Source organism: Capsicum annuum, chromosome 4 (genome assembly GCF_002878395.1).
Source record: "Capsicum annuum cultivar UCD-10X-F1 chromosome 4, UCD10Xv1.1, whole genome shotgun sequence".
Taxonomy (NCBI): Eukaryota; Viridiplantae; Streptophyta; class Magnoliopsida; order Solanales; family Solanaceae; genus Capsicum; species Capsicum annuum.
The window spans coordinates 15,212,320-15,232,426 of NC_061114.1; the positions used below are offsets into that span (position 1 = coordinate 15,212,320).

Sequence of the window (20,107 nt, forward strand, 5' to 3'; positions counted from 1 at the left end):
GAACTAGTCTATTTGCTTCTCGGATGGTTTGATTTAGTCAACTCTTTCTGAGACAAGGTAGATAAATAGATAAGAAGGTGCTTTCAAAGACGAACAACAAATGTTGAACGCACCTCTCTACCTCACAAATAGGAATAAGATCTGAGTACACCCCTCTTTTTAGAATTATTATTTCACTTCTTGGATGAGTTTTTCTGTACTTCCACTAGTATTCACAATACTAAAGTTCAATATTTGATAAACCTGAATTTCAGTGTTCATTCATCTACTGAAATATTACTTTATGGCCAAACAACAGAAACTCGAAGCATTCAAAAAGTGTTTTAATCAAGGTAACTTTTGATGGCGCGAATTTGAATTAGTCGTGGGGCTGAATTTAGTCGTGGCCCCACAATGAATGCCGAACATTCGATGGAAAAAAAAAAAGGATTGTCATGCATAACATTTCATATTGTTTAGTAAGAAGAGGAAAAAAAAGCATTTATTAAACCCAAATTTGGATAGTTAGATATCTCAGTTTTCGGCACTTAATATATGTTTGGGCAGGAAGAAATCATGGTTATAACTGATTGTAATCGTGATATTTGGATCAGTTTTTCCGCACTTTGACTAATTTTACAGGGATACAGCAAGTCAGTTCATAGCATACTTATGGTTCCAATTACGAGCCACCGATTCATATTTGTTCCTATCAGTCTTGTACATATGTGCAATTTCTGGTACCAATGGATCATCTGGATTTGGATCTGTTAGCAATGAACATATGGATAGCAAAACCTGCATAACAAAATAAAGTTAAAATCTTTTTTTCGAGAAATCTAAGTCATACAAGTGAACATATCTTCTATTATTATTATAAGAAAAAAGAAAAAAAATATGAACGAGAAAATTAAATTGATGATAAAAATTCTGAATTATTGGCAATGACTACATTGATGATTAAGAAAGAGAATTTTTAGTTCAGTCCTCTTGACTCGTCAATTAAATTGGTACACGAATTTCATACTGCAATGTGCAAGTCATTTCGTACAATGACTACATAAGAGAGAGAATTTTTGATTCAGTTCTCTTAGCCGATATATCCCCCTTCTCTTCCACCCCCTCCTGGATTCGAGACCACGCCCGAACGCAAGACTCCGCCCCTCGTCCCACCCCGCCTAGACCCGGGATCACACCTGGTCCAAGATCCCCACCCCCTGCCTAGACCCGGGACCACGCTTAGCCTAGGCCCCCCACCCCCTGCCTAAGCGCAGGACTCCGCCCCTCGTCCCTCCCCGCCTGAACCAGGAACCACGTCTGAGCCCAAGACCCCCACCTCCTGTCTGGACCCGAGACCACATCTGAGCTCAGGCCCCCCACACCCTGCCCAAGCCCCCCACCCCACCCACACACCCAAAAATAAACATTGTAAAATAAACTAGTTATATAGCATATCATATTGAATAATTCATGTTTCCCAAACCCTTATTTACACTAAGTACCTTAGATATGGTGAGGGCAGGACTCCATTGATCCTTAAGAATGTCCAAACAAATATTTCCATTATTGTTTATATTTGGATGGAACACTTTGGTCTTGAAAGCCACCTGCCAATATGAATGATAAAATGTAAATCAATACTGTATAAATTAGTTATAGTGGTATAAACTTCAAATCGGATGTTTACGTCAAATCAATGAACACGTGCTACGTGTATAAATAATTAAGAGAAAAGATATAAAGACACCCCTCAACTTGTTCGATTTTTTCAAAAAGACATTTAAACTATACGGGCGACCTATTACCGCACAAAATTAATTTCAACTACAATAAATACACCACTTTGGTATATTTTTCAGAGCAAGTGTAGTGTCAACAGGTAAGGGGTGCGTGGATGGTTAAATTCTACCCCCAAATCAATATAAAACTACCGCGTGACATTAAATTATACCCCCAAATCAATATAAAGTTGTCATGTGGCATTATCAATAAAAAAATTTCTTCTTCTCTCTACAGCCTCAAAACTTCCATTGATAGTCTCAAAACCTCCATTGATAGCAACTCACCTTCTCCAAACAAGAAGAAAGAATCCATCAATTTCCAGCTACAACTTGATCTCAATATCTACTTCAAACAAAACAACAAACGAAAAACAAAAAAATAATGCAAATGCCTAACTTAAACACAATCAAAATTGAAAACAAGGTGTATATATGAGCACCAAAATTGGAGAAAAATAAAAGAAAACTTGAAATATAAACGAAACAAATTTTTAACTAAAATTCATTATGTTAAAAAATTAACGTCACTTTCTACTTCTAAAATGCGATAAAAAATCAAAACATATAACTATGCCGAAGAAGTGAAGAATATAGCTGAAGTAAGAAGTGTGCATTTGTTATCGTTAGAACTGATTTTGTGGGGGTAATAGATAGCCTATATAGTTTAGGTGTCTTTTTGAAAAAGTCTGACAAGTTGAGAAGTGACTTTATGTCTTTTCTCAAAATTTAATAATATTACTTTACCATGGTTGATTTATATATATATATATATATATTCACTTCATTAAATTATTTAACCACAATAAATTACATTAATTTGATATAAATATTCGGCTTGGTAAACATTTACCGTACCATTCCTCTCATGATATCTTCACTACTAGTTTTCATTTTTATAGGTGGGAATGGAATAGATACACACTTAATTCACATTCGATAATAACATGAAATTATATGGCATGTATTCAATTATTTGACGTAAATATGGAGTCTGAATAAATTTCGTATCAAATTAGCAATTGTTTTGATTTTAAAAAGAGATCTTAACATTTTTAGTCTGCCAATAAAAAAAATAAAAAATCACCAACCTACGGCCTAGTCCCTTACCAGTGCAAACTTAGTATATAACAAATATATAATCAAGCATATAATTACTGTATAATCAGTATTTTACAACATATATACTAGCTAAAATCTGTTAAAAGAAAAAAATTAGAATAATTACACTGATTTTAGATTAGATAACAAATGTATAATAAGTGTATAATCATATACCTTAGGAGGCTTGAAAGGATAATCAGGAGGAAAATGAATGGCCACTTGAAAAACACCACCTGCATAAGGGCTATCATTTGGCCCAATAATAGTTGCTTGCCAATGAAACATATCCTGAGCCACAGGACCTGAAAGAAAGGCAAACAACATAAATTTCGACAGTTTGAAGTTTAATTATAAAAATTTTTAGTATTTTATATAATTATTAAAAATTTTAATTTTATGTCTGTAGAGATATATAATTAACTCTCGATACATCTAATGGAGATATATTTCTTTCTGTGTAATATAATTAGCTTTCAATACTAAAGTTACACAATTAATTGGGATTTTGTAATTACTTTATAAGGGTGGAGATTTGTATAAATATGATAAGTTAAGGTGTATGTTTATGTTCGAAAAAAGAATTACGGGAAATTATATATTTGGTCGATCGACAAAAATAATTATATTCGCTTTTTAAATATATAAAAATTTATATAGTTTTGTATCAAAGTTTGTTTTATATTGATATGCAAATATATATATATATATTGATTATTATTTTGATTGACAACTATTTATATCAATTTCTCAGTCAGTATTTGAAATTTATTGTGAAATAGTCATTTATTTTACAGAAACATCATAAAATTTTTCTCAATATTCGTTCTATTTTTTTCCCACTCAATTCAGGTATCTGTTTCAGGTTTGAACACGAGACAATCAAAGATGAAAAAATATTTATCATTTCATCATAACCTCTGATTCCTCTAGAGACGACAGACAATAAAACACGCGCACACACACATATATATAAATATGAGAAAAGACATCAAAACCACATTAAACTATAATTAAAAAGTCGAAAACACACCTAAACTATTGAACTGACCTAATATATACCTATACAATTTAAAAATGAATTTAGTACCACCTCGAGACGTAAAACTCCACTCTCACAATAAGTGGTGTTCTAAACTCACCTTCATGTCAGCACACCATTGCGCCACGTCAAAAAAAATTAATTTTATATTCTTTTTTTTTCTTCATTGACTTTTCTTTTGTTAATTACTCCCTCTAGTTCAAAATAAATGAATTTTGGGTCAATGCACAACTATTAAGGAAAAGAAACTAGAGAAAATTGAAGGAAAAGTGTCTTTTAAATCTTGAATGAAGGATTGGTGACATTGACCAACAGATAAGGTCAAACATCATTAGAAAACTTGATTAAGTTAATTGTAGACTTGATTAATATTTTTAAAACTTTCTAATCTTTTCAAAAATACAAATCAACTCAATCCAACCCTTAAGAAACTAAGATATAAATTGTATGTTACTTTTCACTTTTACCCTTTTAAATATATCAAACAATTCTTGAAATTTCAGCCACTTTAAAATAAAATAAATTAAGTTTCTTGAAACTCATAACGTAGAAAATGTAAATGAAGAATTAAATTGAAAGATTTTTTTGTCTTTTCCAAAAAAAAAAAAACATTATTGTTACCTGCACTACATGAAGTAGGAGGATCTCTTTGCAACTCCCTTAGTTCCTTGTGAATTCTCCTTGATGCCATTAATACTACTTATTGGATTGAAATTTAAAAAACTTTTTTTTTCCTATGACAATTGAGAATAATGTAGAAGTTATATATATAGAGAAAAAATAAAGTTGATGAAAGATTTCAAGAAAGGATGCAAATATATATATGCAAGAAAATAAGTAGAAAAAGAGAATCATTTCTTTATTATTAATTATTATTATTCAGTGGGCACTCATTGGTATTGATTCTGTGTCAAAAAGCAATGCATAATTTTAAAAAAACACATATACTTTGAAAATGGACGATTGATGATTTTTCAAACTTGTGAGAAACAAAAAGAAAAAGAAAAAAATTATAATATTCTATGGGTGTGTTCGGTATGAAAGTAAATATTTTCTTGAATTTTTTTTTTCCAGAAAAATATGTGAGTTTCTTATATATTTTTTGTGTTTTGTATGTAAGTAAAAATATTATTCTAAATGTATTTGTATATAATTTTGACAAGTATTATAAGAGGTGAGAGTGAGGCAGGACGGAGCCACCTTTCATCCATAGGGTTCATCTGAATCCATTCGGCGGAACATACTATTTTTATACTCGTTTTGCTTGATTAAAAATATTTTTCGTGTATATATAATAGATGTTGAACCCCCTTTGATGAAAAATTATACTATTTTTATACTATTTTTGCATGGTTAAAAATATTTTTTGTGTATATATAGTAGATGTTGAACCCCCTTCGACGAAAAATTATACTATTTTTGTATGGTTAAAGGTATTTTTGTATATATATATAATATAATAGATATTGAACCCCCTTCGACTAGTTCGTATATTTACTCCTGACTCCTCTCAACAAAAATTTTGATTTCGTCACTGAGTGGAGGTGGGGCGTGGAATGGTGGAGATGGAGGCTTGGGGATGGGGTAAAGATGTAGGATGTAGGTGGATGAACACGATTAATGTGGAATGTCACTTGCGAAGCTTATTTTGCTTACTTTTAATAGAGAAGTCATTCTTCTTATCTTAAAAATTTTGTTTTTTTTTTTAATTAAAAAAATTAAAATTTTTAACCAACTCAACATAACAAAATTAAAATTCCTCAGCACCAAACCCACCCTCCAGCTCATAAGAATTTCTGAACTTCCCAAAGTACTAATGTTTTTCTAATTTTGAAAAGAATAAAATTAACTATGCAGCAATTTCTAGTGCTTTCATTTTAAAAGAATATTCTTATTGTATATGTTCATGGTATTTCTATCTTATTAGAATGATATTCTTATGACACTAATTTATTAGTTGGATACTAATATCTTGGTTTGTGAATAGTTTAGACTTCAGACAAGAGTTATTTATGAATTGAACGATAAGTAAGTATTATTTTACGGAAAATAATAATAAAGTAATTGTTATGATTTCAGAGGTAAATGCAGTTCTTTCACTATAGATTCAATTGAACAACTATTAAATGAACCATAATTTATTATACGTAATATAGATATGAAAAAAAACAGTCAGTACATTAAAGTTTTTGTTATGAGCGGGATATAGAAAGGGATCAAACAAGTATAAATTTACTATAAGCTCAATAAAAATTTATTATGAACTCATAATTTTAACAATATAATAAATTTAGTGCAAAGTCGAATCCGTTATATATGTATGAGTGATTAATTATATGCTAAATGTTATTCGGGGATCATTACCTATTGTAAGTGCAATTTTTGCTTTTACTTTATCCATGTATTAATAATCAATATATGTATTTTTCGTTGGACTTGCAAATGAAATCTCATATTGATAATTGAGAAAAAAAATTAAGGGTAAACAACATAAATTTCGATAGTTTGGGGCTTAATTAAAGAAAATCGGATATTTGATATAATTACTGAAAATTTCAATTTTGGATCTATCAAGTTACATAATTAGCTTCCGATACGATACATCTGTAACGAGATGGAGCTCCCAAATATCTTCAAGCATCAACAAAGCTGGGAAACTGAGACTTAATGAACTGATAGTCTTCCCAAGTTGCTTCTTCTGGCAATAAGTTGACCTATTGTACTAGCACTTGAGTGACTGCATGATTTCTCTTCTTCACTTCTTCCTTGAATTCTCTCAGTTCTTTTTCTATCAGTATTAGGGTTGGGCATAAAATATCAAAAATCAATTTATCAAGCTTAATATAAAAAGAAAATTGATAATTGGTATTTGATAATTCGGTATTTGGGAGTAAAATTTCAATATTTCGATATTCAGAGTTAGATTTGATACAAAATATTAATACCGTTTGTTATTCGGTATTTACCAAATATCGAATTTTATATATATATATATATATATGTGTGTGTCTAATCAACCTAATAGACAGTAGTATTAGTCATCCCAAATAATATATTGGAGCTTGGTAATATATTCGTTAAAAACAACAAAAAGAATACTAAAATTCTATTAAAAGTATGTTTGAAGTTTAAATATACATTTGCACATCTCCAATTTTAATATGGTATTACCAAATACTGTACCGAATCAAAGTTTAATTTATCGATTACCAAATCGATGTTTATAAGTATGATATGTGGTATCTATATTCAAATACCGATTACCGAATTACAGAACCCAAACTTTAAAAATAGCGAACCGAATACCAAACCTCCACCCCTAATCAGTATTAACTTTCATCCTATTCTGAACTTTTTCCGAATTCTCTTTCAACACTTTAGCTATAACTTGTCTATTCAACAACTTGTACCTTTGACTGTGCAATTAACTCAAAGGTGAGTTGTGGAGGTTCATTTCCATAGAGTACCTTGAATGATATATGTTGTTATACCAGAATTCAACAAGAGATAAAACCATTTATTCAAGTAGTTCTCAACACACCTATTTAATCTTTCAGTTTGCCTATCAGTCTGTGGATGATAGGCAGAACTGTAGGACAATTGCACTTGGAGGTGTTTAAAAAGCTCATTCCAGAAGTTGCTTAAGAAGATCTTATCTCTGTCAGAGAATATACTTTTGGGTATTCCATAGAGATTACACGTATTAACTAGTATAATTGTCCAACAACTAATTCAGTATTCAAAAAAAAAAAAAATTAGTTTATTTTTAAACAAATATGTGGAACCCACTTATCCCCTATTCTTAATTGAAAACTTGGTGACTCATTTTTCTCAATAGAGAGAGAGAAAGATAATTTCAGTAATTATTTTTCATTAATTTTCAAAAGTAGCAATACAACGTTTATAAGCATAAGTCCAACTCAGTTAACAGAAATACAGAATGCTGACATGTGTCCTTTTAGTAACTAACTAGAGGACTAACTGACAATTAAACTAGGGACCTCACTGATAATGCCTAAACAAACAAAACTAGGAATTCAAAGGCCTGAAATGCAAGTATTAAAATTAGATAAAACAGTCACAATTATAATTTGTGATAAAACATCCAACGAAGATATAATTTTTTTTTTATAAAGATACATAATTAGCTTCTGAACATTTTTTTTTATTTTGAGCCTGTCGAGATACATAATATATCTAATGAAGATACATTTTTTCCTTTGTAAAGATACATAATTATTTCATGATAATATTTTTTCAATTTTGAGTCTTTCGAAATTCATAATTTGCTCTTGATACATCCAACAAGGACACATTATTAGTTAAATTTTTGATAATCACTTTGATAATCATTTTGTAAGAGTGGAAATTTGCATAAATATAATGAGTTAAAATATATATGTATATTTTTTTTTTCAAAAATAAGATATATATAAAACGTACTCTCTTTTGATTGCATAACATTGCAATAAGCGCAAAGAAGCTTGAATTCTAATCCTAAAGCATCTATGAAAAGAAGCTATTTTTCCCATAAATTCTGAATTTAACTAAAATATTTTTGACAGAATAAAAGCTATAAAAATATAGTTAAGAATTTAAGAATTATCTTCAAGGCTTTGGAAGAATGAAAAGTGTATAATAATATTTTATAAAAGTAAGAAATAATCAACATAAGAAACATTCTTTTTTTTTTTTGATAGCAACATAAGAAACATTTTTATAACTGTCTATAAGTAAGACACTTGATCTAATTCAAGCTTTTTATCTGATTAATATTCCTCTTAAAATAAGGCACGAAAATTCGCTGAACACTGCTATCAAGACAAACAGGTGAAATTGGTTTATTGATATTGACATGGAAAAACTTCGCCCACTAAATTTTATCAAGTTACAAATTCTTTCTCAGTTATTTTTAAAAAATAAAAGTAGTTGATATTATGACTATATTGAAATAATAATTGATATCATAAAAATCTACTACATAGAAGAGTGAGTCAGAGGACGAGGACGATTAAGGGTAAAATTATCATTTCATAAATACTCTATAATATTTGATTCTATTATATAGGCTTAAAAGTTGGTCATAAATTTTAAAATAATAAAATAACCAAATATTTTTTCCAAAATATCAAGTATGCCCTAATGATGTGCAATTTAGGGTGGATCCCACATTTTTTCAAGCATAATTTTTGAAAAAAAATTGTTTTGTATATTAATAATTAATCTATTTTAATGAGATATTATCTAAATTTCGATTGTTTTTAGGATGTGAAATTTTCGCTCTTATTTTATTAGAACGGGAATATCTAGAAGAAGAAAAAAACAACTATGTTATCGTATACTTAAAAACTCTCATAAAAAAAATATGAAATTTAATTCTAAACAAAAGCGTATAAAATATTCGTATGATTTGAGATCAAGTTTGTACACAAATTAGATCAACTTAATTTTTTGAACTGATTCAAATCAATTTAGATAATATAATTTAGATGATTAAAATTCAAGTTGACTTACAAATTCAATTCTAGAATATTACGGTACATCTATTTGGATATACTTGAATGTATTTACAATCTGAACAAATTTGAAAAAAGTGAAATATATATTACATGATAATAATTTTTTCGTTATCAATTATACATCTTATGTCTCAATTCAAATAATATATTTTTCTTTTTAATCAGTTTTAAAAAAGAATTGACATCTTTTATTTGATTAGTATTTTATAACATTGTTAATATTTTAGTCATATTGAATTTCATTTATTTGTCAAAAAGTCCTCAAAGGTATACTCTTCTATTTAAGATTTATTTATTTTAAAGATAATTTGAAACATTGCGAAGTTTTACCATATATCTTAAATTTGATATCTAATCAAAATGTTATAAATTGAAATAAAGGGAGTCGTAGTATATAGGAGGATGTGCAAATACTCATATATGTTCCATAAAAAATAAAAATATAAAATTAATTTTAACCACACATTTAATTTCATAAAGTAACTATTACTTTATTATAGTAAGATAATAAAAAAAAAATACTCATAAATACTGAATAAGTGTTTGCCTATCAAACACAATAGTAATTCCTCCATAATTTTAAAACTTCACATGATACATATCATTCATTATAAATATTTGCACTACATATGATTTATGAAAACATGATTATTTACTCAGTACCTATTAAAATTATTTTAAATAACTTATTTAAAATGTAATATTAACTATCTCATGTTAAATTATTACAATATATATCATGCTAATTTTTGTTAATTCTTTTGATTCTCTCTATTTGAGGTAGTAAATTTTCTCTTCGTGTAGATAAATTACTTAAATAGAAATTTCTTACTTACTATATTAAATTGGTCTCCTATTTTCAATGCATATAAGACATGACATGAAGGTAATCCCTTAAAATTATGATTCATTAAAACGTTCATCCAGTATGTCCTTATTTTCATTTGTTAAACACCCATAAAACGAATCTAAATATATTTAAAATCAATTTATGTATGAATTAGTATCATTTATTGCTTCGTATGATTCTCTGTAAAATAAAATGTTAATAAATAGATATTTATAATTTTAATCTACTCTCTTGTATAATTTTTAAAAAATAAAAAAATAAAAACATTACAATTAGTTGTTTAATCGAAGAGAATGTGTTTGACTTGATGTTAAAATAAGCATTAGAGTATATGATAATTTTAATGTTAATTATGAAACCTTAGCTAAGTTATAAGATATTTTTTAATTTTGTAAAAATAAAAAGTTATGTTTTATTATATAGTGTGATTTCTGCTTACATTACCCATTGTGTTTTACTCAAAAATATTAGTGATCTTTTAAAGAAAAACAAAAACTAATTAAATAGCTATAAATGTATTTAAAATTGTAATATTGGGTCCGTAAACGGGTCCTTCATTACCTAGTTTCTACTATATAGAAAGGAGAGTTGAGGACGATCAAGGACAAACTTGTAATTATACTCATTATCAAGGGCAAAAGGTCTTTAACTTGAAAATATCTTTTTTTTTACTCTTTTTTTTTTAAGCTTCTTGATATAAAATAAAAATACCTTACAAACATGCTATTTATATACCGCTATACATCTTAATGCATATATTATAACACGCTATATTTTTACTTAGGTTATTATGTTCTATAATGTTCTCTATTAGTTAACTTCCTTATTTGTCCTTTGAAATATCAAAACATTAGTTTTTCCCTAATTGAACCCTACTATTCCAAGAATATAAATATTTTTGATTTTTCATTTGAACAAATTCCTGCTTTGGACATATTATTCCTCTTTATTTTAAGCAATATCAATTTTACCTTTGATATTTTCAATTCTCCATCTTTGTAATATCTTTTTATATTATATGTAATATTTGTATTTTTTTATTCTAGGTATTTATAGATTTTTTTTTTTAATTTATTAACATTATAAGTAGAATAATTTTATGAACTTATTACAAAATCTAATGCTATCTTTTGTGATATTATTTAAATATTACATGTAGTAAGTATATATGTACATTTAAGTTTTACTTATCTCTTATTTTTAATTGCCTATATAGATAAATGATTTTTATCATTAATTGTTATTTCTAAATTATAATTTAATGACAATATAATTTAATATTCAATACCATGCATTTTTTTTCTTCTTTTAAATTAATATGAGATTTAACTAATTACTTTTGCAGTTGCTTCACTTTAATTCATAACATAACTAATGTGAATATGAACTATCTATTATTTTAGAAATTGAATTAATAATTTTCTAATTTTGTTTTCCTCTAATATAATAAAAATTAGCCTCTCTACTTCTTTAGAGGTAGTGGTATGGACTGCGTACATTCTACCCTCTTCAGACCCCACTAAGTGGGAATATACTGAGTTTGTTGTTGTTGTAATATAATAAAAATTGAATGTAATTAGTGTGATAAAAGCAAATAGTATATGTTAAATTGAAATAAAAATAATATATAAAAATAATTTATTGAATTAATATTTTTAATATTTAACAGAGCATAAAAATATCAAGATAAATAAAAGAATCGGAGAGAATGACGGAAATTTAAAGTAAACTAAGCAGGCATTTGGCCATAAATATTATTCACAGTATTTCAGAATACATTTTTATTTTATTTCAAAATATTTATTTGGCCATAAATATTTCAAAAATATTTTTTCATTGTTTTGGGGTTTTTGAAAAACACCCCAAGAGGTGTTCACTATTTTTAAATTCATTTTTGTATATTTTAATTTATTTTTTAAAAAATTAAAATTTTTAAATTTTCATAAAACTCTAAAAAAAAATTAATTTTTATAGTTTTCAACTTCAAAAATACTCATTTTCGAAATACAACGATCAAACGGATCCTACGAGTATTTCCTAAATTTAAAAACCGTAGATCTTCATCTAAATATAGAATCAAGTATGAATTTTATTTTATTTTAAACATTAGAAAACAATTTTAATAGTTGAATTAATGTAAGTTTGATTTAATTTTGGATTGTCGAATCAAATTTGATTAAAAAAAAGTATTCTTGAGTCCAATTAATGTATATTGATAATAGAATATCTTTAGATATCAACTTGGATAGTGGTGTAGTGTTGGGATTGCCCCACCCTTAATCAATTGTCTCAAATTTGAGCCTTAGGAATGAAGAAAATTTTGTTGGGAGCGTCAACCTTGCAGTGCTTAGTTCGAATTAGTCGGGTCTTCAATGAAAATATCAGACATTGAGTGAAAAATCAAGAAAAAAATATTTCTATATTTTTAAATTGATCAAATCAAAATTTAATTAATCATAGTAAATTATTTTCCCTATTTTCTTTAGTACTTAAATTTTGTTAGAAAAAGTCTTTCTATCTCTGAGATAGGATGTACATTTTACCATCCTCAAACCAATTTTGTGAAATTATATATTGGATATGTTGTTGTATCAATTAAAACTTAACATTATTTTAATAATTAATAATATTGTACAAGTAACAATTTATGTCTAAAGAATAATAAAGAAAAAAAAAAGTACAAGAACCATGTTCTTAATAGATCCTCCAAAGAAATAAAGGAGTTAGGAACACCGTAGAAAATTCATTAAATGTATGATATGATTTTTAACTTTCTTGAATATAGCATATGTCACATATAATTCAATTCAATCTAACAAATAAAATTATATTTTAAATCGCAATAAATTTATGTCATTATGCGATATTGAGAAACAAATTATATTTTAGATCCTTAGTGCTTTTAGAACATTAAGAAATTAATGTTTTCATAATAGATACCAACAATACTTGAAAATATTTGTGAGTTAGGTAACTTTACATATAATATTTTATTTATGCTAAAATGTTAGTTGGTACCAGTAGAATATTGGTCAATAGTTTTAAATTATGCTTTTTTGTATATACAAAATAAATCTAAAGTTTGTAATCAGTTATATTGGGCTTGTTTATGTGTCTTAAAAGTATCTAGTACTCCCTCCATCTCAAATTATCCATCTCAAATTTTCTAATTTAATTTCTCATTTTACTTGTCTTTTTTCATTAATCAAGAAAAGACGAAAAAAAATTCATGTTTACTCTTTGCATTAATTATTTTTTCTTCAAATTAAAATATAAATATCATTTAATAGGGATACTATAGTAAACTAGCCATGTTATTAATTATTTTTTTTTAATCAATGTGTCATCTCAATTTGGGACGGAGGGAGTATTATATATAAGAGAGAATAATAAATTTTGGTAGTCTTCACAAGGCTACTTTAGTAAGTTCAATTAATTTGTTAATTCACTAAAATTATAGCATGTAGCCAATAAAATAAAACTATTTTATTTCTTTGTTTGTCAAATGGGACATTTTATTTGGTATGTCATGATATGAGATTTCATTTTTGTGTGTTTTATTGAATTTTAATTGTTTAACTATAACAACAACAACAGACCCAGTATATTCTCACAAAGTAAGGTCTAGGGAGGGTAAAATATACGCAGTCCATACCACTATCTTCGAAGAAATAGAGAGGCTATTTTCGATAGACCTCGGCTCAAGATAAAGAATAATATACCAAGGTCATAATGAGACATGAAACAGGATGTATAACATAATAGAGATAAGAGATTAGAAATAATAACCCTAAGTATCAGAGAAATAGGAAATAGAAAATTATAAAGTGGAGAATCAAACCTTGAGAGTTCAGGCTGACAATCAACTGAAGTATTTTGATTCCCTCACTGTTTAACTAATCGATAAGTCTTTTAACTAATTGTAGAAGGTTATATTTGTTTTTGATGAATTGAGTATGATTCCCAATATTTCCTCGTTACTTTTATGAATTGAATAAATAAAATTTATGGACAATTTTATCTCGTTTTGAAATTATCAACAAAATATTTCACTTCCTGAGAGTTGAGATTATTGATAAAGTTAAAAATGAAGTTAGCGGTATTAATTAAAATCAGAAAAGTTTTAAAATATCTTTTTTGATTAATTGAGAATTGATAGTCTTAAGCATAAACTAAAAATAAAGAATCAATAGATTCTCGAGGTTCATTTTGATGGATTTAGTTTTATCCCTCAATTTAATTTAACACTAAGCTTATATTTCCATATCAATTAGCTTAAATTCTTATCACGTAAAATTATGAATAAAATTAAAACTTGATAAATATCAGAAAGAAATACATTTATCTTTATAGCTATAAAATATATGTTCACAAACTCATAAAAATATTAATAATTTATGATTATAATTATTTTATATATTTAATTATGTTATTATAAAATATTAAATTACTTATAAAACTAGTAAAGATTATAATTGATATCAAAGAAATAAAGATTATTAATTCTTTCTTTTTCAAGTTGGAATTCTTATAAGAAATGTGAGAAACAAGAACATCAATAATGAAACCACTAAAGAAAACTATGGAGTATCAACCACACCACCAACAGTGTGCTGTACCAAAAATTAACCATCAACAGCGATGCGTCGACAGATGAGTACCAGAGCCAGAGCTTTTTCTCAAATGGGTTTCTCTAAGCACCCCTATAAAGTCGTCACACGAGCAAGTGAACAAGTGGAGAAGAGCATCTACACAGTTCTGACCCTGGACCGTTGGGGCTCACTCAATCATATGGGTTATAAAATGGCTTCATTAAGGCCTGTTCATGGAAAATTAGCTTTGAAATTCTTGAATTGGTTTATTAAGCAACCTGGTTTGGAGTTTACTCATATTATTCTTATGTATGGTATCACGACTCATATACTCGTCAGAGCTAGAATGTATGACGACGTTAAGTCAATTTTGGGACATTTGTCTGACAACATGGGTGTTGGCCCAAATTTTCTTTTCGATGCTCTTATGGATACGTATCGCCTTTGCAGTTCAAACCCTTGTGTTTTTGATATCTTTATTAGGGTTTATGTGAGAAAAGGAACACTTGAGGATGCTCTTGAGATATTCCATTTGATGAGTTGTCGAGGATTTAAACCGTCGGTTTACACTTGTAATATGCTTCTAGCTGCAATGGGGAGGAGGCAGCAGCAAAATGCTGAGACTACCGTGTGGTTATTCTTCAAAGAAATGCTTGCTAAACGCATTTGCCCCAATGTTGGTACATTCAATATACTTTTACGAGTTGTGTGTGCCGAAGGGAAGGTCGAGAGAGCAAATTGTTTGCTTGCAAAGATGGTAGAGAGTGGTTATAAACCTGATGTGGTTACGTATAATACTTTGCTTAATTGGTATTGCAAAAAGGGAAGGTATAAAACAGCTTTAGAACTGATTGATTGCATGAATGCAAAGGGTGTTGAAGCTGATGTTTGTACATACAACATGTTTATAGATGACTTATGCAGGAAGAATAGGAGTGCTAAGGGCTATGTAGTATTGAGGAAGATGAGGAAGAGATCGATTGTTCCGAATCATATTACCTATAATACTCTTATTAACGGGTTTGTGAAAGAGGGGAAGATTGACACTGCAATGAAGATTTTGAATGAGATGTTGAAGCTCAATCTTTCACCGAATTGTATCACTTTCAATGCTTTGATTGATGGGCAATGTCGAGCAGGCAATCTTAAAGAGGCTCAAGAAATGCTGACTGAAATGGAAACAAGAGGTCTACAGCCCAGTGAGGTAAGTTATGGGGCTCTCTTGAATGGTTTCTGCAAGCATGGCATAATGGGTTCTGCAAGAGATATCCTCAAGAAGATGAAATCGAGAGGATTATCTATCAATCAGATTCCGTATACAATGTTATTAGAAGGAATATGCAGAACAACGGAGTCGCTAGGAGAAGTTGTTCCATTACTTGAGGATATGTTTGAGAAGGGTATATGTCTTGATGTTGTTGCATACTCGGTTCTTCTAAATGGATTTTGTAAAGCTGGAATGCTAATAACTGCGATGGAAATATTATGTAGGATGTACAGGTTTGGAGTTTTCCCAAATGATGTAGTATACTCTACTTTGATCTACAACTTTTGCAAGCAACAAGATGTCCTAAAAGCAATGAGAGTCTATGCAATGATGCACAAAACAGGCCATAGTCCTGACGTTTTCATATGCAACTCGCTGATATCTTCTCTTTGTACAGGTGGAAGAGTAAGAGAGGCAGAGGATTTCATGCGTCACATGCATAAGATTGGTCTTGTTCCCGATTCTGTTGCTTTTCATTCTGTTATTGATTGCTATGGAAATGTAGGTGAAGGGTTAAAAGCATTATCCTGGTTTGACAAAATGGCTAACTTAGGTAGACAGCCTAGCGTTTACACCTATGCAAGCTTACTAAAGGGAATATGCAGAGGAGGAAACCTTACAGAGGCACTTGGATTATTTAATAGGCTCCGTGGTATTTGCTGTGCGACAGATGTTGTTGTTGTCTACAACTCATTGCTGGCTGAGATCTGCAAGTTAGGCCACTTCCACATGGCATTAATCCTTATCGACGAGATGTTTCAGAATAATGTGCTCCCTGATAGTCATACCTACACCAGTCTCCTAGCTGGCTTGTGTGGTAACAATAAGTTGGTGGCTGCAATTCTTCTGTTGGAAAGAGCATTGAGTAGAGGAGACCCCTCTTCAAACCGGGTCATGTATACATGTATTGTTGATGGACTTTTCAAGAGTGGCTTGCCTAAGATTGCCGGTTACTTCTTTGATGAGATGATAAGGAAAGGTCTTAGTCCAGATACCGTGGCACTGAATGTGGTGATGGATGGTTACTCAAAACATGGGCAAATGGATAAGGTGAGTAGTTTCTTTTCTACAATGAGAGAGCCTTCCTTGACTACATATAATATTCTATTACGAGGCTACTCGAGACAGAAAAACATATCTGAGTGCTCTAAGTTATATCAATCACTTAGAGAAAAAGGTTTCACGCCAGATAAAGTAACAAGCCATTATGTGATTCTTGGACTCTGTGAGTCGAAGCTGCTGGACATTGGGGTTAAATTTATGATAAAGATGATCTTGGGGGGGATAGTGGCAGATAAATTCACATTCAACATGATAATCCGTAAATATTGTGAAAGGGGTGAGATGAAGAAGGCCCTTGGTCTTCTTACTTTAATGACTACCTTAGGTGTTTCTCCTGATGGAGACACTTACAATTCGATATTTAAGGGACTAAAAAGAACATTGGACTTCCAAAATTCACATCGTCTCTTGCATATAATGATTGAAGAGGGTTTTGCTCCAATCGACAGACAATACTGCAATTTAATAACTAGTATGTGTAAAGTTGGAGATGTAAAAGGAGCATTCAAACTAAAAGATGAAATGGAGCTGATAGGTATTAGCTCCTCCCGTACTATAGCTGAGGGTGCAATTATAAGAGGGCTCGTGCGTCGTGGGAAGATGGAGGAAGCAATGCTGGTACTTGAATGTATGCTACGGATGCATCTACTTCCAACTGTTGCCACATTCACAACTGTTATGCATGGACTTTGCAAAAGTGGTAACTTGTGTGAGGCCTTAAAATTGAAAACTACAATGGAGCTTCATGGTGCAAAGCCAGATGTTATTGCTTACAATGTCCTCATAACTGGCTTTTGTGCTGGTGGTGATATTGATGATGCATATCAGCTGTATGAGGAGCTGAAAGAGAGGGGTATGTGTCCCACTATTACAACCTTCACCGTTCTTCTCAATGCATTTTGTTCAGCTGGGAATGATCATCTTGCAAAGGGTGAAAGTCTTCTAAATGGTCTGCAAGAGAGGGGACTGGCGGATGAACTTCATTCAAATACCCAAGCACTATGTGAAAGATTGACAATCATGAAGGAAAAGCTAAATGCTTTAAGAAAGAAGAAAAAGAAAAGAAGATAAGTGTACTGCTATAGAAAGATGACACTGGCTGGGAACATTATTTATCTAGCTTGCTGGAAATGACATTGACAACCTTTAATGGTTGAGATCAGGTCTATCTGAGACATTACGTCTGCAGCTGATACTTTGGCTGCTTGATCTACCATTTGAAGTGTTTCTATGTTCGGTATCCTTTAGCATATCTGTCCTACAAGGTGGGATATAAGGATATTGCAGCTCACAAAGTGGTCTAATGTTCTGTCCGAATAGCTTATGTGAGCTCTATGTTCAAGGGCATAGAGTTGAAGTGTTGCAAATCATATCGAAGCTTGTTTCTGAAACTAGTGGGTGACGATCCGTTCGTTCGTAAGGATTCTATTGTTGAGGTGAGTCTCCGCATTGTTGTTGGAGGCTTTAATTTCAGCTTTATCCCTTTAGATTATATTTCTTTTTATTGGGTTGCATGCCCGAAAGTTGAACTCATGTAACGCTATTTTAGATGTGAGATTTGGGACAGAGAATTAGTTCGGAGTTCTTTGTTTGTATAATTTGTATAGTTCTTAGTAACAAACATAGAAGAAAATTGTTAAGGAGATTCCAGGCCCGACTTGATAAGATTGGAGATCTAAACTTCAAAAAAGACGGTATATATTTTTATTTAAGATCTATTTCTCTTAAAAAAAAAAAAAAATTAAAGTAAAATTCTGTATATTCTATATTTACTTACGATACTTTTGTGATTGTCTGAAAAATAAGCCTATGAGTCTAGTACATTCGTAAGGATGTCAAGTTTTTGCATGAACTGTCTTTAATTTGAGGTGATCTTTAATTTTTATTCCTATGTCTCATTTAATGAAAATTTATTATCCAAAATATCTTTAATTATGACTTAATTTCAACAGGCAAACCTTTTTTGGAGAATGATCTAGTGCTATTTAAGTCACAAAACAAATTTACAAAGAGTTCGTTTGATAGAGTGTATTAAGAAGAATAATGTATGCACTAGTTTAGTACTTTCTTCGTCTCAAATTATTCTTTTTAAATTTTTTAATTTGATTTTTCACTTTACTTACCTTTTTTCATTAATAGATAATTTTTTTTTTTTCTTCATATTTTACCCTTTGTATTAATTACTTTTTCTTCAAATTAAAATGTAAACATCATTTAATAGAGATATATGTTAAACTAACCATGTTATTAATTATTTTTCTTAATCAATGTGACATCTCAATTTGGGATGGATAATTTAAGACGGAGGAAGTATATTATTAGTACCTTATTTGGTACATTTTTTTAGCACATATATAACTAAAGCAAGCATTAATTATACACTTTATTGTGTATTAAAATGTATATTATTAATACATCTATTTTCTATTTATTAGTAATGCAAGGATTCCAACACATGTATTAACTTAATAAATTACCTCTTAAATTCTTATAGATCTTTTCCTTTCTTCCTTGCTTCTCCTTAAGTTATCCTACAACAACAGTTATGGCTGTAAACTTCCTTCTTCTCTTGAAAACAAAGTGTAGAAAATGAAATAGTGTGTAAAAAATATTAATTGCATAACTGATATAAACATTACTAATATAAGTATTACTAATATACTATATTATATTCAGGATTATGCTTATACTCTGCAAAACGACCCTTCGTATTTTCGTTTAAAAATCGCTCTGACACAGGTGATCCTCTATAACGCACAATTTCATACTGCTAAACTTATGCACCGACTCTCAAGGTACAAGTTCATATTACTGAACTTATGCCTCAAAGCATAAGTTATGGATGTGTTTGGTGCGTAGGAAAATATTTTTCAGTTTTCTTATATTTTAAAAAATATTTTTTAAATTAACTTATTTT

General features: G+C 29.4%; 2 protein-coding genes across 2 annotated transcripts; one reads left to right on the plus strand and one right to left on the minus strand.

Moving 5' to 3' along the window:
- Positions 1-454: 454 nt before the first annotated feature.
- LOC107868198 (ubiquitin-conjugating enzyme E2 10) lies at positions 455-4,696 on the minus strand. The gene is made up of 4 exons (XM_016714818.2): positions 4,522-4,696; positions 3,036-3,163; positions 1,482-1,586; positions 455-777 (listed from the first exon to the last, which is right to left on the minus strand). The coding sequence occupies exons 1-4, from the start codon at positions 4,589-4,591 to the stop codon at positions 634-636; spliced, it is 447 nt and encodes a 148-aa protein (XP_016570304.1). The 5' UTR covers positions 4,592-4,696; the 3' UTR covers positions 455-633.
- A 10,098-nt stretch (positions 4,697-14,794) lies between these two features.
- Positions 14,795-18,899, plus strand: LOC107868197 (pentatricopeptide repeat-containing protein At5g55840). The gene has a single exon (XM_016714816.2). The coding sequence runs from the start codon at positions 14,911-14,913 to the stop codon at positions 18,259-18,261; it is 3,351 nt and encodes a 1,116-aa protein (XP_016570302.2). The 5' UTR covers positions 14,795-14,910; the 3' UTR covers positions 18,262-18,899.
- Positions 18,900-20,107: the final 1,208 nt, after the last annotated feature.

Bases quoted from the DNA above. Each gene is read 5' to 3' on its own strand.
- LOC107868198 (XM_016714818.2), bottom strand. From the start codon at position 4,591: ATGGCATCAAGGAGAATTCACAAGGAACTAAGGGAGTTGCAAAGAGAT. The intron at 3,164-4,521 runs GTAACAATAATG...CCTTTCTTTCAG, and splicing joins TCCTACTTCATGTAGTGCAG to GTCCTGTGGCTCAGGATATG. The intron at 778-1,481 runs GTACTTAGTGTA...TTTGTTATGCAG, and splicing joins CTGCCCTCACCATATCTAAG to GTTTTGCTATCCATATGTTC.
- LOC107868197 (XM_016714816.2), top strand. From the start codon at position 14,911: ATGCGTCGACAGATGAGTACCAGAGCCAGAGCTTTTTCTCAAATGGGT.